Here is a 23,786-nt window from a genome sequence, read left to right as displayed (position 1 = left end):
TCTCCCGATTTTGTGAAATCTCAGTGGGATCTACCAAACAACTAAATATAAATATTCAGTGGTAAAATTAAATAATGCTATTTACATGTATTAAATGCTCAAACTGAAGATTAGCTTATGCAGGTACTTTGTTTACTATTTAAAGAAAGAAAACCTCTTCCAGCCTTGTGAATAGCGTGTCTGGAGGAGGAGCTTTCTTCAGTTCCTGGCCTTCTATGAAGGTTGCTCATTTAGTAGTGATGGCTTTCTTCCTGCCGCCCTGCTCTATAGGTTTCTGAAGTGTAGCTGGAGTCTGTCTGGAACTGTAACTATGTCACTGGATTCTGTCAGGAACTGTAATGCAGTGTAAATGGAATCTGTCTGGTACTATAATTCATTCAGTGGAATCTGTCAGGAACTGTAACACAGTGTGAATAGAAACTGTACGGCACTGTAACGCGTCATGGATGGAATTTGTCCAGCAGATTAGTTCAGCACAGAAATGCACTGCCAATTAGAAATGTTTTTAGAAGGTCCTCCTTTGAAGGCTGCTTCGTAAAATTATATCTTCAATTTTGAAATCACAAGCAGTGTGTCTGAAGAACGTGTAATCCCAGAGCACAGTCCATCAAGTGCAGGCCTGACTCTCCTGTCTTTGATGCTGAAACAAGAAGCGTCCCGGTTGTAGGGACTGTAGCCCCGGCTTTGATGGTCTTGAGCCTTCTGCACCCGTCTGACCCACCAGCCAATACGAAAGAGCTGCGCACTCTGCTGGAGGCCTCAAGGTACCTGTTTGTGGTGCCTTTAGGGGTGCACATTTAATCGCTTCACTAAGGAGATCAGAGATTTTAGGCTCCGCGCTTTCATGGGTGCCACTGTGTCCGAAATACAGTGTGGGTTTTCGTATTTAAGTACTTTTGGATGCACAAAATAGCCTCTTTGATAAGCCCAGAGGAACATAGATCCCACATTGACAGGTTTTGAACATAGTGTTTTAAATCACCAAGTAGTCTCTCAAACTGCAGTTTGTGTTTGCCTGCTTTTTAAAGAAGTTGAATGTTGCTAGACACTCCCTAACCACCGCCATTTGTCAGCAATGCACTTAAGTGAAATATTATTTATAATCCACTGTATTGAAATCTTTTATCAGCTGTGTCACTTTCATTATTCAATAAGCGATTAGTAACAGTCTCCCAATTTAGCCATTAAGCACTGGCGCATGGCCCCTGCCCCGCGTGTCACGCCGGCTGCAGAATGAAGTATCAACCTGTCAGAGACCAGTTATTCATGAGGGCCATCCTCACCCAGGTAGCTCCCTCTGAACACCAGGCCGTCTCACTGATGTCCCTAGTAGGCAGTCAAGACTGGCGTGGGTTTCCATGGATGTTATATTGCTCTTAATTATATAGCTGTTTAGCAGATGTATTTTTTCAGAAGTTTGTGTTATCGCTTGTGGTTTTACTTTTTCTTCCCCCATTGACATTTATATATTGTACATTTATCTTTTTAGCCCCTTTGTGAGTCAGATCATGCGTAATTACACAGCAGGGTATTCACTAAAGTAGTATAGATGAATGAGCAGGATATGTGGGTGGACACTATCTAAAAAGATTGCGAACATTCCAGGCTCAGCACAGGGCTCAAAACCCTCCTGGAACCAGTCACTGGCCGTCATTTAGACGTGATATATGGAGCAGACTCCTCGGGTCGTTTCCTGCATCCTCATGACGTTTTATTCGGTAGGTGAGTTAACACGTTTAATGGCACAACTCCAAATGGGTCTGTGTGCTGCCAAACTGGGCAGAGGGTCCATAATTAAACTTCGACACAATAGGCTGCAGAACCACGTGTGTTCCCGCCCCCCTGCCGCCCGGCCCTGTCGTAGGTCAGGAGGTGCACGGTGCTCTGCTGATCACAGCTGCGTAAATTACGGTGGGCGCTCCAGCCGCCGGGGTCCCCTTGTTAAATGATTACACCTTTTATTTGTGCCTCCCATGATCTTTGTGATGGCTGAAATGTGATAGCTGGTTTGGAGGTTCGCAGGTGGTCACAGGCTCCAGACCCAGACAGGGTGCGATCCCACAGGAGGTCTCGCAGGATCCGATCTGCAGGCCAGTTGGCTAAGGTCCAAAGAGCTCTGTGTGTGTTACTTTTATCAAAATATTTACCCACCCCTCAATGGACTCAACCTACCCAGATCTCCGGTAGAGCAGATTGACAAACGGACCATTCTGGCGATTCCCTCAACTTTCACTCCTCGCTCCCCCCCAACCTACCCACGGAGAGTCGTATGACCAGGTCCCTTGACCATGCTCCTGGGGCAGCCACATGTATACAAGGCAAGGTGTTCAGGGGCACCTTTGTTCCACACATACACACTATATATATATATATGTATATGTGTGTGTGTGTGTGTGTGTTCTTATCTTTGTGGGGACTCTCCATTCCTTTCTATGAGCGTATCCCTAATCGTAACATCATAACTATGGCAACCCTAACCCCCACCCCGCCTTAACCATAAGTAATCGAACAAAATACAAGACTTTTGGCTATTTTTGTTTTTCGATTGCATTCATTATTTTTTGAGTTGAGTTTTTCCTTGCATGGACTGAAAGAAATGTCTCCACAAGGTAAAAAGTATCTGGTTGTTATAACATTTTGGGGACATTGGGTCTCCACAATGTAATGTATACCAAACCACACACTCACTAGGCAGGGGGCATCTGCTGGAGCTCATGGGGAGCATATATTTGATCTTCAGCCCTTGTTTGCCCAGTGAGTCAGACAGTGGTTAATTAGCTCGCGCCCAAAGATGCCCCTGGGAGGCACTGTTGCGTACCGTTTAGTGAGACGACTTACCTCTGCAGCACAACAATAAAAAGAAATGCAGTCATGTAAATGGGTGAAAGTGTGACCCTGAAAGCCATTTAATTTGCTTTGTAAGGAAATGGCAGCAGGGACCGGTGCCGTACATAAACAAATGGAGATGTATATCTACATAGGCCAAGCATTTCTGTTTGATTTCTCCACGCTGGGTGTGAAAGCACATTTGACCAAGCTCTGCAGTAAATGTTTGTCGTGGCTCCGGGCCACAGCAGAATGACTTGTGACCAGCAGTCGTGGGGAAATAAGCAGTTTAAGGGCTACAGAAGGTAGTATTAGGCTCGTGCCAAGGTGATGTGCAGCCGAACGTGAGGGACGCGTGGGAGCAACCACTTTAAAAAGAACAACAAGCAGCCTTGGATATTTCGTAGAATATTACAGGGTCGTATTCACCATAAATTTGTGCTTTTCTGTTGTGGTGGCTCCAGTCTCCCAGATTGGATTTGTGCTTGAATTATCGTGTATAATTGAGCATGAAAATCCTGGTTACTTGACCTTGGCTTTTAGCATAAGGCCAGTGTGTAATCAGTCGTTTCCTTTGCAAAGTCAGAGCCGTGTCCCAAATTGGTGAACAGGACTCATCTAGGCAGTAATGCATTTCTGAGTCTCTCTTCTTCCTTTTTGAGTCCATAGATCCCTCGTTGGAGGCTCCTGTCTGACTTCCATGGTGGACTGATCCATCGGTGGTGCATGTATCTGCTGCTGACACTGCTTGAGTGACGAGTGTCCAGCCTCCTGACGGGTGTCTTTGTTCTTATGCTTTTTGTTTTCCCCTGAAGCTTCAGACCTCCTAGTGATGATCTGGCCCCCAACCCCCTGCCTGTGCTTTTTTTGTAGTCTGTTTCATCAGCTGCTCCTTTACAGGCCTGTAACCCCCCCCCCCCCCCCAATCTGGATGTCACCAAACTTAGCATGTGGCATCTGATCTGTGCTGGTGGTATGTACATCAGCTGCATGTATCCCTGGGTCTCACCCTCCTAAACCACCCCCTGGCCTTCTTAACGAGGACCAGGCCTATGCTGTCTCTGTCCAGAACCTTCCGGGTTCTGTCTAAGGGCCTTCTGGGCTGGTTGACCTCCATGACACCCACATTCTCTGCTGGTCTAGTGATAAGAGGCTTTCCAGTTTCCCATGTGGGATGAGAAATGGTTAAATGTGCTGCACCATCCTCAGTGGCCTCTTATTTATGCTTTCAGCAGAAACGGCCAGTCCTCGGTGTGAAGAGCCCTGTAATATTCTCTAGGTTATTAATGTTGTAAAATGGTACGAATAATATTGGAAGTAATGACCTGTGTCACCAAGCAATACTGTGTGCTGTGACATTTAAGTCCAGTCTTTTAATTTGTGTTTCCTGCCCCCCCCCCAAACCTGTACCTCTACACCCCTCCCCCCTCCACTGTTCCGCCATGACCCATCTGCATGGGCCGCAAGCCTGTAAATGGGGGTGTTGTTTGCTGTTAAAGGTTGCCTGTGTCAGAGTTCACAAATTGCCTTGGCTCAGCCCTGTGAATAGCAGCATTGTAGCTGGAAGCTGTACAGTAATGACTACAATAGCTTCCAGTCCCCTGTACGTCTTTGAGGTTGTGCAGTGAAAGGTATGATTTTCTATGCATAAAAATTTTCGTGACCATACTTGTACAATGAAACGAAAAGATTTTCAATGTATAAAATTGATTTGTATCAAATGTAAAAGATGTCAATCTTGATTTTCGGACCTGCAGTAAAAGGTGTGATCAATTCAGGATTGCTAGGGCAGGATCGAAGAATGGGGGCAGGCTCTGTTGCAGTAAGCCTGGGGGGCGGGGGGGGCAGATTTCTGCTGAGGCAGGATCGGGGGTAAGTACAGGGAGCTGTGCTGAGGGTCACAGCCCCTGGGAGGAGTGAGCGCACTCTTGGGAGTGTCACGACTGAGCAGCTCTTCTAAAAGGCAGCCTGTGCGAGTGCCGAAGTGTGGTGCCCTTTCTTTTCCATTTTATTTCCAAATGCATTACCGCAGTTCAGGGTGCGCAGAGGGAGGGGACAGAGCCAGCTAATTTATGCCTGTGCGCAGTGGCTTTCTGCATTGTTGCCTTCCATAATTATCAAACAGCCACCCCCGCCCAAAAAGGGGGCAGAATTTAATTATGATGAGAACATTGTTCCTGACCCCGCAGGGCCTGTCGCTGTGGCAGGGGTGGGGCCCAATCACAGTGGAGACGCTCCAGCGATCCCCGTTCCCCGAGCTGTGCGCCCGGACGCGGATTACAAACGCGCCCGCGTGGCACTCCCCGCGGTGACGGCAGCGATTTGCAGGTCCCCTCCCGCTGCTCTCTGGGTGCCAGCCTACCACAGACGTGTGTGATGGAGGCGAGGCGGGGGCTGCGGGGATCGGCCTGAGCGTGGGAGCCCCCCAGGACTGAGGAAACTCACTCTGGACTGTCAGTGTTCATGTCCAGTGTAATCATTAGCACATCTTGCATATCAGACTTCAGCAAAATTGACCATATGATGAATATTTATTGTATAAAGAAGGGCAGCCCAGTAATGCAGTGACATGTGATGTGGACATAATACAAAGTATGCACCAATGTGTAAAACCAGATGAGGGAATAACTTTAAAACACCGTGCCAGTGTCCGGTCTGAGGGCTACAGTGTCGAAGTGACCAGAATGGTCGATGTGTCCTTCTGTGTTCAGCAGATTACTGGGCTGTGTGAGGGGTTCAGAGTCCAAGTGGCCCATGTGTAGAAGCTGTTTGTCAGGCTGCAGGGGAGCATAAAGTTCATGACTTGAGTAGGATCACTGACAGTGCTGTGAGCTTTCCGGCCACACCTCTCGTACGGGTGGGATGGAGGACCAAGCAATGAACCGGGCTCTTTTAACCAGGTGTGGTTCCCAGTCCATGATACAGCAGGAGAATCCGCTCCCCGGTAGAAGGCTGGCAGCTCTCTTACCTTTCCCTTTCATTGTGGAGTTTGCAATTTCTTATAGTGGACAGATATTTTCATTAAATTATGCCACTTAAATTTTGCCAGAGGCGCTGAAGTTTAGTCATGCTTTTAAGGTACACATTTATCCCACCTTGCAGGCACAGCTGTAAAGATGGGCACCATACTTTGATCCTGTCCAGTACAGTATTATACTGGTCATGGTTCCAATACTGATATTTCTGACAGTTCAGTGACCACCATTATGAACTGTGTAGTGTCATGTGATCTTGCGTAAGGACTTATTTGAGCTGCCCTTCTGAAATGACTGTTTGGCGTGACCTTTCTCAAGACTCGTCTGCATTCCTTTTGACCATGATTAGAACTTTAACCCCGAAATCAGGAATGTTTTATCACTTTTAAAATTATCTTTAACCAAATGAATACTTGAAATCCTTGAAAGTGGGAGAAGTCTTAATTTTTGCAATGCTTGTAAAAGCTTGGTAGTTAAATGATCTCTGTGTGTGTGTGATGAGCTGCTGTGTGGGAACTGTTACTGTCCCCCCACCCCCAAGGCCTTTCTTTGCTGCACTTAGTTTTCTCATCGTTTACACATTTTTTTATTTATTTTTTTTTTGAGTGTGTGATAAAAATAGTTCCTCGTGTGTCTTACGCAGCTTTCACATAAAACACTAAGGAGCTTTAGGAGTGTCAGTCATCCCCTACATCCCCCATCACGGCCTGGATCAAACGTTTTTGTTTTGTTTTTGGTCTCACTTCAACATCGACGTAATCCGTTCTCCACCTTCACCAGTGCTTGAGGTTGTCACTTCCTGTTGTAGACATACTTAAGTTTTTCATTGTCTTATTTGCTAAAAAAAAAAAAAACATGGCATCCTTGTTGTGGTCCTGCCTGCTGTCTCAGCCTAGATGGGCAGTGGTGTCGGCACCTGCTAGCCAGGTGGGCCCCGGCACGATGGCGCCAAAACTGAAGTCTGGCCGAAAGGCCATGCCAGCACCTGTTGGAGGAGCTGCCTTGATTACCCATTCATTATGTAATTGGGCCGCCGCCTCTCCTTATTAGTTTAAATGGTAAACAGAATCCCGTCGGTGTCGGGTCTCATTCCCTCAGATTATCCTGTCATTGATGCCTTTGAACGTCCTTGTTGAGCGCATAGGGGTCTTGTTGGGGGACTGGACATCTGTGTGCCCCGGGGTATCTCACTTTTCCTCTTTGCTACAATTACTTTTTTTTCCATTTAACTGTTTCCAAATGTCAGGGTTGCCTGTCTGCGGAGTGGCCGCTGATGCTAGCCGCTAAGCTATCTTGAGATTTGTTTCCGGGGGACCATATGTGACCTGGAGGTTTGCACTGACTGCGGTGTCTGGACTCTTGTGTTTGGTCAGGGTACATGCATGTTCAGCTGCAATTAGTGCATCTTGCTCCTGCAAGCGAGGCCCACTGGCCAGTGCCTTGGTTGTGTGATGATGGTGAGGCTTTGGCCTTTTTGCGTCAAGCATGATTCTGAAGTTTGTCCTCAGTGGAAAGGCGAGCCTTGGGTTTGCACATCTATCTTGTATCTGTTGGTTGTGGCAGTGTTTAGACCCCAGTGTAAGTCCCATCCTCACCTGATCTGAGGCCCTCTAAGTGTGGTGACCCTTTCCTGTGTTTCAGAACAAGAGGAAAACTTTGAGTTTATAATCGTGTCCTTGACGGGCCAGACATGGAATTTTGAGGCAACCTCATACGAGGAGAGAGACGCTTGGGTGCAGGCCATTGAGAGCCAGATCCTGGCCAGCTTGCAGTCCTGTGAGAGCAGCAAAAACAAGGTAAGGACATGGCTGCACACGATATGACTCGAGGCCATCAAGATATGTTGCGCAGTTGATGGTCTGCTCTACAGGATATTCTAGGTTCCATGTGACCCGATACTGCTAGTTAGTTTAAGTAAAAACTCTCCCTCTCTCTATATCTCCCTTCTCCTTTTTTTCCCCTCTCTCTCCCTCTCCTTCTCTTGAGGAATAAATAAAAATAAATAAATAGAAATAAAGCACAGAGGGGAGGGGTGGTGGAGGGAATTAAAAAAAAAAAAAAAGTAAAAACTTTTTGCACCATAAACCCTCCATGTTTTTCTGTTGTTATAACACCCCTTCCTTGTTTATTCTACCACGCCTTGACATGTTAAACTGATTTGGAGATACTGTTGTAGCTGTCAAACTGCCTCTATCCTGATGCTGCAGCTTATAGAGGTTTGAGGACCAAAGCGCAGTCTTGGCAAGTGCTGGAATGCAGTTGGGTCACATCAAATTCCCATGCGAGCTGTATTATTTTGACACTCGGAAGCTCTACATTCTCTTTTGGTTCATCTATTATCCAAGATGACTTCCTTAGTTTTTGCTTAAATGAGTCATGTGGCACTTAAATGCATGGGATGAGCACCGGAAGCAACCTAACGTATCTTCCTGTATACAGTCCCGCTTGCCGAGCCAGACCGAGGCCATTGCCCTCCAGTCCATCAGGAACCTGAGAGGGAACAGCCGCTGCGTGGACTGCGATGCCCAAAGTGAGTCTGGCTCTCCTGAGCGACAGCTTTAGAATCTCAATGAAAAGGCTTGAGGTCAAAGTCCACATCCTCCATTGTCATTTGATTTTGAGGGTCTTCTCCCACTGTTCCCCACAGACCCCGACTGGGCCAGCCTGAACCTGGGCGCCCTCATCTGCATTGAATGCTCAGGCATCCACCGTAATCTCGGTACACACCTGTCCCGTGTGCGCTCACTGGACCTGGACGAGTGGCCCCTCGAGCTGATCAAAGTCATGTCCGCCATTGGCAACGAGCTGGCCAACAGTGTGTGGGAGGCCAATGCCCAAGGTCGCCTGAAGCCTGCCCCTGAAGCTAACAGGTGAGGTCTGCCCCCGTGATGCCACACCCCACCAGTGTTTACCTGGTTAAACAAACATACGCGTCAGCGGTCCTGTTATGTCAACTGGTAAATCACACAGTGACTTTGTTTTGCTCGGAGAAGAATGTTTATCGCAGTGATGAAATGTTTCAATGAATTTTCCCAGGGTAGTTTTGACCAGGTAACAGACATCACGCTGTGCTAAATAGCTACATTGCTGATGATGATAAAGATTTACCTCAGCAGGCGTTGAGATTTGGGTTTTGGCTTTTGTCTGCTTTTGGTTTATTATGACTTCATGTTTTGTCCAGTCTTACAACATTGAACAATATGCTAATGCATATTCAAAGCCAGGTAAGTTTTATGTATTGGTTTGCCTTTTAAAAGGGAATCTGAAAATTGCACTCGAATTGGACCACGTTCATTGGAATAGCAATTTTTTATCTTTATATTATATGATAAGCTTTCTATGTTGGGTTTTTTGTTGTTGAGATTATGGACATTTTTGTTGTGTCATTACCTTTGTTGTCTTGTCAAGTCAATGCTAACTTGTATATCCATCCATCCATCCACCCATTTTCTACAATCTCATTCTTTCGGTCACTACCAAAAGCTCATAATTATAGGTGAGGGTAGGAATGTAGATCAACTGGTAAATCAACCTGCTTTTCGCTGGTACTTGTGACTAGTGACATGGTATATTGCAACAGCAATAAAGGGTTTGAATCAAATCAAAATCAAAAGCTTTGCCTTCTGGCTCAGCATTCTCTCCACCACAACAAAACTATACGATCCATATCATGCCAACACTGCACCGATCTTCCCGACGATCTCACTCTTCCTTCTTCCCTCACTTGTGAACTAGTCCACGAAATACTTGAACTCCGCCTCTTGAGGCAGTAACTCATCCCCCACCAGGAGAGGGAAATCCACCCTTTTCTGCTTGAGAACCATGACCTCAGACTTGGAGGTGCTGATCCTGGCTGCCTCACACTCAGCTGCAAACCGCTCCAGTGAAGCCAACAGGGCCACATCATCTGCAAAAACCAAAGATGTGATCCCGAGGCTCCCAAACCAGACCTCGTCCGCCCCTTGGCTACGCCTAGAAATTGTCTAAATGTTGAGAACAGAATCGGGGACAAAGCAATGGTTCGCCCAGTCTGCAGGACTCACCAGGCCCTCTGACCTCAGTCTGTAGCTCCCACGGACCTTGGTCTGCCTGACGGAGCCTCACACCATTAACAGCTTACCTTCAACAGCAGCGGCCATCATAACAAATTACACCTGACTGCAGCCGCGTAGACATCGACATCCCATTTCACTCTGCATTCATTTGTCAGCAAAAGCCCCTTTTAATTACTCTCCCCAGAAAAAAATCTTTCACTATGGATCGGCCATTTTTCTTGCACCCGTCACGGTATTAATGCATTTATTGTCACACACGAGCCTCTTTTTTTATTTTTTTTATTTAACATCCCTGAGAGACAGAGTAGTGCATAGGGCTCCGTCGGCACTGACAGTTGTGGAGGCAGAGTTAAATCAGTTAACCCAAGTCTTAAACACGCAGTCTGAAAATTTTGCATTTTCTATCTGCAGTATAAGAAAGTATAAGTATGTAATTCTGAGAAATATCGAGTGTCAGCAGGGTGTAAGTCTGCTGAAGTGTGACACAAGCCAATCTGTGGAACAGAACTGGCATTGTGCCATAAGACAGTAAAGGGTACTCATCAGCCAGGGTATCTCTGCCAGTGCTTGCAAAAGCAATTCATGTCTCTATCAGCTGCTAACAGTCAAAGTGCGGATTTTTTTTTTTGTCTTTGCATACTTTGTACAGACTAAACCAATCAAACAAATCAGGATCCATGTTACCTTTCTTGGCTTCAGATTTGTCCAATGGCCAGCAGGGGCATTGTGGAATTTAAACAGTTTTCTTGTTCTGTCTAGCATGTCACTCGGCTTAGGGTTGTTTTTAATAATAAAACATTTAATCTTTTGTACTTGGTAAAAATACAAAACAGTGTTGTTAAAAACTCGTGCAGAAATAAACCAAAATTCAGATAATAGGCTGGATAAATAATTGGAAAATATGGAAGTGTGCATTATATATTCTTGGGGGGTGGCCTGTTAATAGTATATTAGACAGTTCTCCAGATTTTAGGATTAGCTAGTGAAAGCCGGTGTGAAGTCTAAATTGAATGAGACAGGGAAACAAGATAAAAGACCCAGTATGGTTTGGTGGACTGCTGGCTGATGAATTCAGAAACCACCCTCGTGGTCTCTCAAGTGACTAATAGAGGCAGAAATTTCATTTTGCAAGTGGCTGATTTAATGATCCAAAGGGTAATTAATGGCCTGATTATCTTAATGTTAAATATGGCCAGCAGCAATTACACTGACCTCCCGCCTGTCAAGGTCTGGGCTATTCGCGCCTTTCAATTAGGGCCCCGTTTGTGCAGGGGTGCTGGAGTGGAAGGCCGTGTCTCGCTTTCCCCTCAGTTACCCTGGCTGGAAGGGGTTGGGGGATGGACGATTCCCCACACAGAGTCCTGTTAGGGTTACCCTGGATCTGCTGTGAGGTTCTAATGAGGACTGTCAGCAGAAGGTCTTTGTTGGTGTACCTCAGCCTCAGGTTATGGTTGGGGTTTGGGGTCGGGGGGTTTGTTCTCCAGCACTAATGTTGTTCATGCTGTGTTATAATGACTTTACGTCTGATGAGGTTACTGTGAGTAACCTGCGTCATGTGTCAGTGATTGGGTGATTACTTTGATTGCTTGGTACTGCAGTAGCTATATACTTATTTTGACCATTCCACACTATGGTACCTATCTGGTCGCTTTGACCACTCCACATTGCGGTCCCTGTCTGCTTACTTTGACCGTTCTACACTAGAGTCGCTGTAAGGTCACCCTGGTGACCCGGCAAGCGTAGACACAGTTGCCAATGTGTGTAGCTGTTTCCATTGGAATGATTGAATCACGATTTCAATTCTACCTTCCATCATATTGTAGCCAGTTAGTTTAAAATACCTAGTATCACTTCAGACGTCACCAGTAATCTGAGAAACATTCTCTCCGCTCAGAAACAGGTCCCACTGCTTTCCGGTCTGAAGTAAGTGGAGATCGGTTTTGAAACGTTGACCGCGAGGTTCATGTGGGCTGGGCCCTGCTGCACCCGCCGGCTGGCAGGCCTTAATTACACAGCTGAGGCACGGCGCCCCCCGAGCAGCCAGACTGGCGGAGCGCTTGGGCTGACGTGCTCTGTGATGGATGCACAGGGTGTAATAATTCAAAGCTGGATTTAGTGTATGAGAAATACTGAGATTAGTCTCTCTTTTTTCAGGAGAAAACGTGACATTAAATGGGTAAAAATGAGAAGAGGCTTTTAATCTGGCCTGGGGTGCAGGTGTCGGCCCCCCAAAAGCCATGCTAGCTATTGGGCCCTGGGGACCATTTGTGGGGGTGGAGAGCAGAGAGAGGTTCCCTGATGTAATTACCCCCCCCCCCTCCCCCCAGTCATATGAAGTCTGCTCGTCGTTTATGCAGTTGTGTCATCTGTGCTCGACCTCGCTGCTCATACTGGCCGTGTTTGATATCCACATTTCTCCTTCCATGCAGATGAATAGCTAGTAAATCCTGTCCTCTCAGCCAGTCAGTCTGTACATGTTTGTTTTGAAGTCATCGGTGTATTCACTGAGGTTGCATGTCTGTGTATGTGTTGGGTTACCACAGTGGTGAGCCGCACTCCCAAAGTATTGATTTTTGCTGTAGGAGAGCCTTTGGCCGCCCTGTTAGCTGTGATCCAGGTCTCCTCTGGGTCGACATGTCCCATTGCCTGCCCTGGCCTCTGAGCTGGACCCACACTGATCGCTCCCTTCGCAGTTAATTACACACAATCTCTTTTTTTTTTTTTCCTACCCTCCTCTGCCGGCTAATTGAATTAATTATCCGGGGCTTGGTTCTTACAGCTGGGGCCAGTGGGTCATTAATGAGGCTTGTGTCATGCCCCCCCACCCCCCCAGGCTGACTAAGTGCCCGCAGGCGTGTGACGTGCGACACGCTTGTTTTCAGTGGGTGTATTTTATTCATAGTGACACTGTTCTTCAGCAGTATCCTTGCTGCAATTGAAGCTGAGTTCATGATGCAGGGAAGAGAACTTTTTAAAATACATACCTGGCTGTGGGTTGCAGTTTGTTTTCGGTGAATGTTAATCACATGATATTCATACACTATTTTGTACTTAAGATTTTTGCCTGCTTCTACATATGAAAGTTACGTATTGCATGGAGGATATCTTGGGTCGTGTGATAAGGAAAATGTCACCGTTAATAAAAGCTTTATATTTGTGAAGAGCACAGTCTGAGATGTAACAGTATCAGGTTTCCAGACAGTGTCAGTCATTCAGAAAACATCTGGTGTCCATTTTCAGTTTAGAGCATCTGTATGTCAGGGAATCTGTTACATCGAGAATGTTTATACGTCAGGCAGTCTGAGTCACATCAAGTAAGTTTGTGTCAGGCAGTCTCAGTAATTTCGAGGACACACGTGTGAGCTGGGCAGTCTGTCATTTCAATCGTTCTGGCAGTGTCAGTCATTCCAAAGGTGTCGGTGTGTCAGGCTGTCTCAGTGTATTAGGTTGCGCCTGTGTTGGGTAGCACCTGAGCATCGGTAAGCAAGCATGGAACCGTTAATGAGCGTCTTCTGCCCGTCTCCAGGAGGAGGTGTTCTCTGGGGGGCAGGGTCAGCGTTGTTAGGGCCATGGAGCTACCCGATTCTGCTTGTCATTCCAGCACTATTATCTTCGGTCTCCTGATAGGTGGGAACCCATTGGCTGCATTTTAAGCAGCCCTGTCAGCTAGTGCAGCTTAAATGTTTAAAATAATTGGCTTCTACATTCTAATTCATCTGTAAAAGGACTACTTGATTAAATTAGCCTAATAGATATCATTTTTACATGACTGCTCGCTATTGCCTGTAATCATGTCCCTACTAGGTTAACAAGGTCCCCAATTTACTATTGACATTAAAGGGGCTGACAGGAGATGGGCTCGGCCTTCTCCCCCACAGGCCCCTGACTAGCTATGCTAATACGAGCCGCAAAAGCTAAGGGGCAGATTTATGCTCCGGATTATCTACTTCCCCGCTGACGCCATTTCCACTTTAATAACAATAAATAATGTGTGTGCGTGTCCTCCTGCCCAGTTCATTGGTCGGTGTGGATTGGGCCAGGCTACTGTAATTGGTGTGTTCCACAAATCAGTGTAAAATTCCCACTTATTTTTTTAAATTGGTTCAGACCCTGATGGCTACATATATATGCATGGTACTGCAAAGCCACAGCTAGCTGAGGAAGGGCTTGATTTATGAGTAACTGATCATCAACATTTCTACAGAGCTCCTTTAAAATGCTCTTATGAAAATGTCATGCAGCCCGTATGAAGTGAGTGAGAATGAGCTGAAAATGCCTTGCTGCTAACTGGATGCAGGTGGACACCTGGAGCTGGGAAACCTTCTGCATCCCAGTATCATATCTATTCCTGAATAATGTGAAGTACTTACTGGATTCCTGTCCTCTGAATGATGGATGTATCATATTGGTTATAAATGTGTTTTCTGTGATCTTGGGGAGAGTTTTCTGAAATCAATTTAACATGCAGACTCTTGACAGCATTTTGTATTTGCATTTTGTATTTGCAAGCACCTACTTGTTATGAGGGATCTGTTCTGCCCAGTGATGCCCCCCCCCCCCCCCCAACAGAGTGACCTTTGCCCTCTATTTCCATGACACAGCCCCAGCACTGTGATGCAGCTGACGGACTTTCCCATCAGCTTCGCCTATTTGCTCCAGTCAAGCTGTTGGGGTGTGTCCTGGGTCAGGATGCTGTCAAATGAGCTTGCGAATTAAAATACAAAAAAATACTAAGCTTAATTATCTATGTCCATCAAAGGGCAACTAATGACTAACTTGTGGGGTGTAGCTAATTTCATACTTTTCCTTTTCTTAAAGGAAGGTGGAACCAGTTTAGCAATATCTCAGGTCCAGGCGGAGACAATCCCAGCGGGGTCTGGATGAGCCTGTCAGTCAGGGTCCATCGATCTGACTTCATATTGCATTACTCTGTTTCTGTATATGAGAGCAGGGGAGGAAGCAAAACTTGGGGAAAAATAAATTTCTAAAATAAAATTTCCGGAAATTTCTCTTTTTTGCTAAACTGCAGCAGGCACCTGCCTCTCGTTCGGTGTGAGCCGCCGCTGCCGCTGGCTGGCCTGCACCGCGAGCCGCCACAGCCTGTCCGCGGTGAATGCAAAATGAGTCTGAGGTGACTGTACACCCGTGACGTTGATCTGCCCGCTTGACAGATTTAGCCTGTCAGACCTCATTACCTGCAAGTCAGGAGGATTTCTAATGAGCTAAATTAATGTTATAATTAGCCAAAAAGAAAGGGGTGGGGGTACGGGAATGAAGTGGATCTGAGTGGATTTAATTTCTGCCTCTGCCCTGACTCATAATTCTTTATTAACGCAGAGCTTTGTTCAGTACAACACTGACTTTTTTTGTGGTAAAATTACAGCCGACATTAGAAATGCATCAAGAGTCTAAGTGGAAAGTTGAGCTGAAATTCATCTATTTATGTAGCTGATTTAACATCTTACTTTCATATGCATTAGCCAGCTTTGTGGTTAAGGGCGTGGAGTGAACAGTGAAAAAAACATTGCAGGTTTATCTGCCATCATTTTGTACCGTTAAGGTATTTCAAAAGTACAAATAATGCATATACTTTGCTTTTTTTAGCCTAGATATAAAGGTAAAGTTTTCTCACAGTTCAGGGAGAAACATTTAAACCTTTATATAAGAGCACCAGGTAGTACCACAAGTAGGAGATAGTGTTTAGGGGAAATTAGGAAGTTCGTTTGCAGCCCATTTCCGTGTATGTTGGCAGGAAGGATCATTTGCATATTCATAAGCTAAATATGAATAATGAAATATGAATATTCGAGCATCATGTTTTACCTTCAGGCTGTCCCCTGGACAAGCGACGTGTCAGATGTGTCTTCTGGAGCAAACTGAGCCAGGAGAACGTTAAGTTGATGGGGCACAGATAGTTATGTGCACTTTTCTACTCTTTTACACACACACACACACACACAAACACCTTCTGCAGCTGTCACCACCAGTTTAATAAATGGTCATCCTTAGAACACACTCTCTCAAGACCCAAATCAGACATTTTTTTTTAACTAGTACTGAACAGTTTGTATACAGTAGGGAAAAAATTCTTTTCTTTTTTTTTAATTGGTTAGTTTTGTTTGCTTGCGGTCAGCAGGGTCGATTAGATATTCCTTGTACCAGTCAGCTGTGTTTGAATTGGCCATACGGCCTAATGTAAACAGGAGCACAATTTGGACCAAGGACCTATACACGCTGCAGGTTTAAGTACATTTCTTTAAGCCGGCTGCAGTTCTCACCTCTCCTGTTACAGAATCACCACTCCTACTAACCGCTGTCAACATGCCTTTTAGGGCAGAAACTTTAGCACAATTTGCAAATTTGAAATCTTTTTTTTTTTTTTTAAAAAACAAAATAAACCAAAGTTAAACTATTGTGATAAAATAGCAAAACTCTATTTAGTGTGGCTAGCAGTATTATTGCTACATTGGGGGCAGTGTTGATGCCCTGGATATTTCATTAAAAAAAATCTCAGTGAGTACTAGTTAGGCTATGTTAATGTTTTTATCATAGCTGTAACTTAGTACAGGCAGAGAAATTCATGTTGTTTTAATTCAGTGTAAATTAATATTAATCTGTATCACTTGTAATACAGATTAAAAATGTACACGTACAACAGAACTGAATTACGTTTTGGCCCTGTCTGCTTTCTGTACAGTTCAGTAATTTTTTTAATTGTGTCCGGCAGTGACTGGGTCACTCTCAACTTTGTTAACAAAAAAAAACCATAACATGGTATGTGATTATGAAGGCAATGTTACAGACCAGTCTTTTCACGGGTTTGTTATGAGAGTGTTTTTAAGAAGGTGTCGCAGGACAACCATCAGTCCCTTTAACCTCCACCACTTCAGGTCGCTATTAGCTTTCAGTTTTGTCTCTTTGCTGAGCTTGGACAAGCTGTTAATTTAACCTAGTGCTCTGAGTGTATCTGCATATAATGTCAGTCATCTGTGTAGAAGAGAGAATCTCCAGTAACTGTGTACATGTTCCCTACTAGATTTTATTTGCTCGGTATGTAGTTTTTTGGTATCTTCTAGGTTTCATTTCTCTGTGGAGATAACAGAATGAGGAAGCCTTTTATTTGCACTTTGATGAGTCTTTACAGGGGAGCAGTTGTCAAACCCATTTAGTCTTTTCTAAGGGCTTGTCAGTGCCGTCCTGCCAGTGACTGACAGCTAATCTGCTCTTATTTAACCCCTCCAAATTGCTGTTGTCACAGGCTGCTCTGTGTGTTGGCAAAATCACCACCCAAAACAATCCCCTTAGTCCTTTCTGCCATTAAATGAAATGTAACGGCGGGATCCTGATGAAATCTGCCCTGTTCCTATGCAGCCGCTCCCATAGGGGCCAGTTTTTCCAACCGCCACCGTGCAGAGCGTTTGTTATTAACGGTTTGTTTGGGCTCCCCGCTCCCCCTTTCCTCCTTTTTTCCCCTCCTGCTTCCCATTGCAGTTCCCGCCGCAGCTGTAATTAACTGGGCAAATATCCGCGGTGTCGCTCCCTTCCACAGGGTCTGCATGTGTCGACAGTGGCAACAGCGGCCAGCAGGAAGGCATGCGTGCCTGAGGCACTCAAGTGAGAGCATTTCCTCTCCCGGCCCCATTCAAACACACCCCCCTCCCCACCCCCACATTGTTGAGGGGCCCTGGTCCGTGCCCCTCCGCCCAGCCTCCCTACTCTCCCCAGGACGGGCAGGAAGACCCCCGGGACATTCCGTGCTGCTAGCCCCCCCACGTCCCTCCCCCTGGGGCCAGAGGTAATAAGATGCTGCTGGGTCTCACTGGAGCAGTCACTGTGCCCCCCGCCCCTTCCCTTCCTGCCCCAGTGCCCCCCTGAAAGATTGGGGGGGGCAGGAGAAGTGGCCAGCTGTTTTTGCTTGTGTTAGGGGCAACTCATTGGAAATGCACCCTGTCTCCCATAAGCTGCGTCCATGAGGCGAAGCTGGAAAGATCCAAGCACCTTCCTGGGGTCCCATCCAGGGTCAGGCACCTTTTTTATTTTTTCTAATGGTCTGTGGATCCCTGTGGTTGTCTGTCATGACCCGGACTACCAAATCCTGCCTAAATGCTATGAGGATATGAGATAGTGACAGGATTTGGTGTTTCTTTTTCCAGTCTTAAAAGGACCACATACACATTTAAAGAGTGAGATTTGCAGACACGACCGTGACAAGGAGGTATACTCAGCGTGACATTCCTGCTGCACTCCAGAGCTGTCAGGAAGGTGTGATAGTCAGGGGTGATGTGCTGTGATATAGAAAGACAACGTTCCCCTGACTTTGCTGTGCCACAACAAACTGTAACACACAGTCTGCAATAGTGTGGGATATATTTTCATGGTCAACATCTGGCTCAGTATGTGATTAAAGGTGGTGACACCCTGGAATCGAACCCTGGGGGGCATTGATCCTCTGGGACAGTGCTCTGCCACATCGCTAGTGCGAGTTTCCCCCTGATAAAACGTTATCTCCACTAAAGCCTTTAGACCATGAAAGGCTGGCCTATAATTGCTTCTATAAAGGCTTCCTTCTTAGCTTTGTCCTTCTTATTGTGTTCCAGACACAGCACTGGAAATTTCCAGAGGTAGTGGCCTTCCAGTAAATTCTTAAGATCTCGTCACTACTAATACATGGACCATAAACACCAAATGCTATGAAGACTATAAACCAGTTTACTATAGCAAGTGCTGTATGATGGACTAAGAGAGGGCTTTCTGCCTAATGGAGTGGTCAACGCTTGTGGCCTTTAAACGAGTGCAGAAGGCCTCAGTGAGGCAAGAGAAGGACCTTCTGGCTCATCGTGCTGGTTCCTGGGGCCGGCAGCATCTCGCAGAACAGCTCAATACCCTCATTTGGCCCTGGGCAGCTCAGGGTCATTCCACGTGTTACAGGAGCTGAGGCACAACTAATCCCAGCTGTAGTGAAAGGCAGTGTTTACTCTGTGGGGATTAGAAGGAGCTTAGTGCTCTACGAAGCCAAGCTCATGCCGAGGGGAGGAAGCTGCCGCGTCACTGGGCTTCCCCGCTCGCCTTGCACCAAACAAACACAACAAGGCTTGCTTACTCACTCCACAGAGGAAGTAAGTTTTCATATAATAAATCGCAGATCTAAGATGCAGTAATGCTGTCACCTGGCACTCAAACTATAAAGGTATGCATATTCATTGCGTACTATTCGGTACGCACAATGAAACGAATGAAAGGCAGACACGGGCTCTGCAATTTAGTCTCCCTATGATGTTTAAAGTGCTTTTACCAGGAAATTCAGACTGGACTAAAAATCTAATTTCAGCTATATCACTACAGATATGTGACTATACTCACTAGTAGAGATCAAAGGATTTAGTTCTGTTGTGTTATGTTGTGTTGTTGATATTTGTATTTATTTTACATATTTATTTTCACAATTTGCAAATAAACATCACTTAGGTTTTGTTATTGACAGATGCATTGCCTTTTGCTTACAGCTGTTCCTACATTCGTTTGTAGTTTTAATAGTTTCAGAACAAATTCTGTTTTGTCTGCTGTACTGAAATTGCACCAAACTGTGAACCCAAAACCAAGGTTTGTGCCGAATCACCATCAGTTTTGTGTGCTGTTATAGCCCTACTTGAAACTGTTGGTCACGGTTTAATCGCCACCATTCCGCACTCTGTAGAACTGAGAATGACCCTCATCGTGTTTTCTAGGGAGGAGCGGGAGCGCTGGATCCGGGCCAAGTACGAGCAGAGGCTGTTTGTGGCAGCATTACCGAACCACGAGCTCCCTCTGGGTCAGCAGCTGCTCAGGGCCACGGTCGAAGAGGACCTCCCCAGCGTGGTCCTACTGCTGGCCCATGGCACACGGGAGCAGGTCAATCAGACGTGTGGGGAAGGCGATGGACGCACAGCACTGCACCTGGCCTGCCGGAAGGGCAATGTAGTCTTAGCTCAGCTCCTCATCTGGGTAAGAGTCGGCATTCATCCGTGTAGTAGGTGCTCAGCCAGGTCTGAGCTCTCATACAATGTGGAGCTGGTCCTCACTTGGCCTTTTGGTTTATTACATTTCCCAAAGTGCAAGAGCAAGTCCTAACGCCTTTCTCCATTTCAGTATGGCGTCGATCCTATGGCTCGGGACGCCCACGGCAATACGGCGCTGGCATACGCTCGGCAGGCGGCCAGCCAGGAGTGTGTGGACACGCTGCTTCAGTACGGCTGCCCTGACGAGCGCTTCGCTCTCATGGCCACACCCAACCTCGCCCGAAAGAACAACAACCGCAACAACAGCTGCAGCAGCATAGGCAGTGCTTCCGGCCGCATGCCGACGGTCATCTGAGCCCCTCACCCATCTGCTGCGTCTCCACAGACCTCACACCCGGGAGGAGGGGTCTGCATCACCAGGAATCAAGAGCAGTAGATGGCTTCAGGAAACACTACGATGACGCTGCTGGAACCTCAGAGCAGTGTGTGATCAAACCGCCTGTAAATCTCTCCCAATGGCTACTGGGACTGATGGGTCTCATCCTCGTGGGCCTCTGGGCTCAGCCCCATGTGCCTGCCCCCCCTCCCCCCCAAGTCCTGCTCCTGTCTCACTCAAGGGTCAGGTGCCCCCATCCCCATCCTGTTCCTTTAACCCCAACACCCCCCCCCCACAGGTAGACTTGTGGAGTCTGGGAGTATAAATAGTGCCACCTGTAGCATGTACTATGGAGAACTAGTGACTAATATTACACCCTCCCCACACCCTTTATAACCCCTACCACCATTTTATGACTTTTTCATGACAAAATGCAAAAAAAAAAAACACCAAGCAATGTTTTTCCTCAGTAGAAGTGACTAAATTATAAAGTCTTTGTTTAAATTCTTTGATTTTAACAATACATGGTAAGCAAACTGTAGAGGGAAGTCGTGTGTTTCTAGAGTCAGCGTGCATGATTAACCACTTTGTTTGTGTTTGAATGTGGGCGGGACGCTCTCTGTGTCCTTATCGTCATGTACCCAATGCTTGGTCCCGCTGGACTGGACCCTGTTGTCACCTGTCAGAGCCTCAGCACTCAGACCCAATCTGAGTTCCAGGTTCTGGGACCCTGTTCTCACTACACATGATGCTCTGTCAGGCACGCCTCTCCACCACCATGAGAGAGAGGGATTGTGTTACATTATTGTTATTGTTCTTCCCAACTGGTAGTAATAATAATAAGAAGAATAATAATGCTGTTGTTCTTTGCTGATCACATTTCTTTACTGAAAAGTCAGAGAGGAAGCGTTTCTCCCTTTGACGTAATGTTCAGGCCAGTCTGTAGATCTGGGTGGGAAACTTTTGTAATCCTGTAGTATTAGAGCCCCAGTTTCCCAAAGAGACTTGTGGAAAGTCAGCTTTGCTCTGCAGCCATAAGTTCACCAGCAGCAAACCTACAAGGCCTTTACTCTCCTCCTTTACTTCTCTTCTATTCTCTCTTTTTACTCATCTTATATTATTCTTTACTACTCCCTTATACCTCCTATACTGCTCCATACTATTGTTCAACTTTACCCCTTTACCCCTCACTTAGTATTCTACTTCCCTTTACTCTTCTGTTCCTCCTCTGCTCCATATTTACTCCACCCTTACTCCAGATTTAAATCTCCCATTACTCCATTAAGAGCTCCTAGGTGACTGGTGTCAGGATTTCTTTTTTTCTTTTAATGACAAACTACAGAAGTGGCACGGACAGTTCACGAGAACTGCATTTTTGGAACTCAGCCTGGTCGAGCATGGCAGACCACAGGGGCGAAGCCTGCCTGTTTGCTGTGAGTGTAGCTTCCACCCGCCTCTCCACCTGCCCCTCCACCCTTTGTCTGGGTTCCTTTAAATGCCACTCTTTTACTCTGGTACCTGAATACCCTTTATACCATGCAAAGGGCTTCTCCGGGTCTGACTTCTGGGCTACTGATGTGTCCTTACTCATCCTTTTTTTTCTAAACACTTCAAGGATGATGTAATATAAATAAAAAAACCTTAAAGTATTTTGGGTTGAAGTTAGCGTTTGAGTGTCCCTAATTTAAAGCTGAGTTTTGCATTCTTGTTCAGTCAGTCTGCTCATGGACATCCCATGTTAATGCTGTCCTTTTCCTGACATCTGTGTAACCCGACTTCAATTCAGTGACCTTTTTTTCTTTTTTTTTTTGTATATTTTGTTCCCCCACCCCCCCCCCCCCTCCTCCCGCCTTCCGTTGCATATTCTTAAAATGGCACTAGTGTGAGTTGTTTTTTTAGCATGAAAGACACCCTTCCGTGATTGAAGGTGTGGTTTAAAAATGACTTAATCGAAAGTTGCAGTGTGTGGGAATTGCCAAGCAGCCAGCAGATTTGAGGCATAGGCTTGTGAAGGGTTTGGGAGTGTTGAGCGCTTGTCTGCCTGTGATTGGAGCAGAATGTGAAGCTGACAGAACTGCTCAGATGTTTTGGGGAACATTATGTTGTTTTGAGGTGAGTCTTAAAACTGAATGCTGTCTCAGAGCTTACAGGCTAAGTCCCCATTAGCTCCAGCTTCTGTCCATGGTTTTGGCAAAGAGTGCAGGTCCGGCATTAACTGAACAGTGCCGGCCTCCCCTGTGTATTTAAAGTTGTTTTTCATAACTGTGCTCACCCTGTAGATCCCTATACAATAGGTGTGTGTGTGGGGGAGGAGGGTGAGCCCTCTTAAACGGCCCTTTGTGACTAAACATGTGGCCTGTTTGGTGATAGACCCTAACTCACATCCACATCGTGGATGCTACCAGTCTACGATGGTCCACCCCCAAAACAGGAAGTTCCATTATGCCAGGTAGTTCCATGTCCGTTCATGACCTCACCAGGGATTCAGGACAGGAGTTGTTTTGGATTTGGTGGTGATGCAGGCGGAAGTTAGAAGACCCTCGACGAAGTGTGTAGCCTATCCGCAACCTCCAGTGTGCGGACACTTTGCTACCCAAGAAGTGTCCCCCAGGTGCCCCTCCTTTCACCCCCCCACCATCCTTTCTTATGTTGACGTAGATGTGCAGAACTTTTAACAATGCAGTCAACATTTTAATTGTTGTTTTAATGTTTATTACCTCATTTCCTGTCTGTCAGTATCCATAATGTACATCCAAAGTCAGATTACTGATCCATTATTTATGTTTGTAATGTGTCCAAATTATTATTTGTGTTTTATATTGGTCAGTTATTTTTTTTTGTTCTGTATTATTACTGATTATCATTATTATTATTATTATTGTTATTCTATTGCGTTTGTCATCTGTACAGAACTGCGTTAAAAATTAAACCTTTCTGTAATGTGTCTCCTTTCAATAAAGAAAATAATGCTTCTTGACGTCCGGCTCCTCACTCTGACAGCCAATCCTGAACATATGATCTCTCGCGGTTCTGTCTCCTTGATGAACGTTTAAGAAATGGCAAGGGTTGCATCTCAGGGCCATGGGGGAACTTTTCACTGTTCGTGCTGTAACATACCACTGTAGTTTGAGCAGTTATTTAAATGCAGTGTGAGAGGACTAAATGCGAAAAGGACAGGTCCAAGGCAGGTAAGCCCAAAGTGCAGGGGTGACCTCCCAGTCCGGGAGCCGCCTGCGGATGAAGGCATTAGGACAGCCCCTGCGGCTGCAAGTGGCCGTAACGGGCTCACGGCCGGCTAATCCCATTTCAACATGTAGCATTCAGGAAGGGGTGGAGGGAGATGGAAGCCAGTGGGCACACCGTGGAGGCTGACTGAGGCGGAGGGGTATGGAGGAGTATGGAGCTGTGCTTCACTTTGGCAGTAAATCGTTCTCCTCTACTCTGCCCAGCTGTATGAATTAAACACGAGTAGAATAAAATCCTCCAATTAACTGTTTTGACCACCCATCCTAGAATTGCAACTACTTTAAATATCTGTTTCTTTAATGCCTATACATCC

The 23,786-nt window shown here is 46.1% G+C and overlaps 1 protein-coding gene across 4 annotated transcripts in view; it reads left to right on the top strand.

Moving 5' to 3' along the window:
• The window catches only part of agap1 (ArfGAP with GTPase domain, ankyrin repeat and PH domain 1), a 97,466-nt gene extending 74,262 nt beyond the window's left edge, over positions 1-23,204 (top strand). For all 4 annotated transcript variants that reach the window (XM_048978481.1, XM_048978482.1, XM_048978479.1 and 1 more), the window contains 5 exons: positions 7,443-7,597; positions 8,241-8,331; positions 8,449-8,671; positions 19,582-19,837; positions 19,982-23,204. In XM_048978481.1, the coding sequence (XP_048834438.1) occupies positions 7,443-7,597; positions 8,241-8,331; positions 8,449-8,671; positions 19,582-19,837; positions 19,982-20,206 (950 nt within the window). In that variant the 3' untranslated portion in view covers positions 20,207-23,204. The remainder of the gene's footprint in view (positions 1-7,442; positions 7,598-8,240; positions 8,332-8,448; positions 8,672-19,581; positions 19,838-19,981) is intronic.
• Positions 23,205-23,786: the final 582 nt, after the last annotated feature.

Source organism: Brienomyrus brachyistius, chromosome 16, assembly GCF_023856365.1.
Source record: "Brienomyrus brachyistius isolate T26 chromosome 16, BBRACH_0.4, whole genome shotgun sequence".
Classification (NCBI taxonomy): domain Eukaryota; kingdom Metazoa; phylum Chordata; class Actinopteri; order Osteoglossiformes; family Mormyridae; genus Brienomyrus; species Brienomyrus brachyistius.
This window is presented reverse-complemented; position numbering and strand designations above follow the sequence as displayed.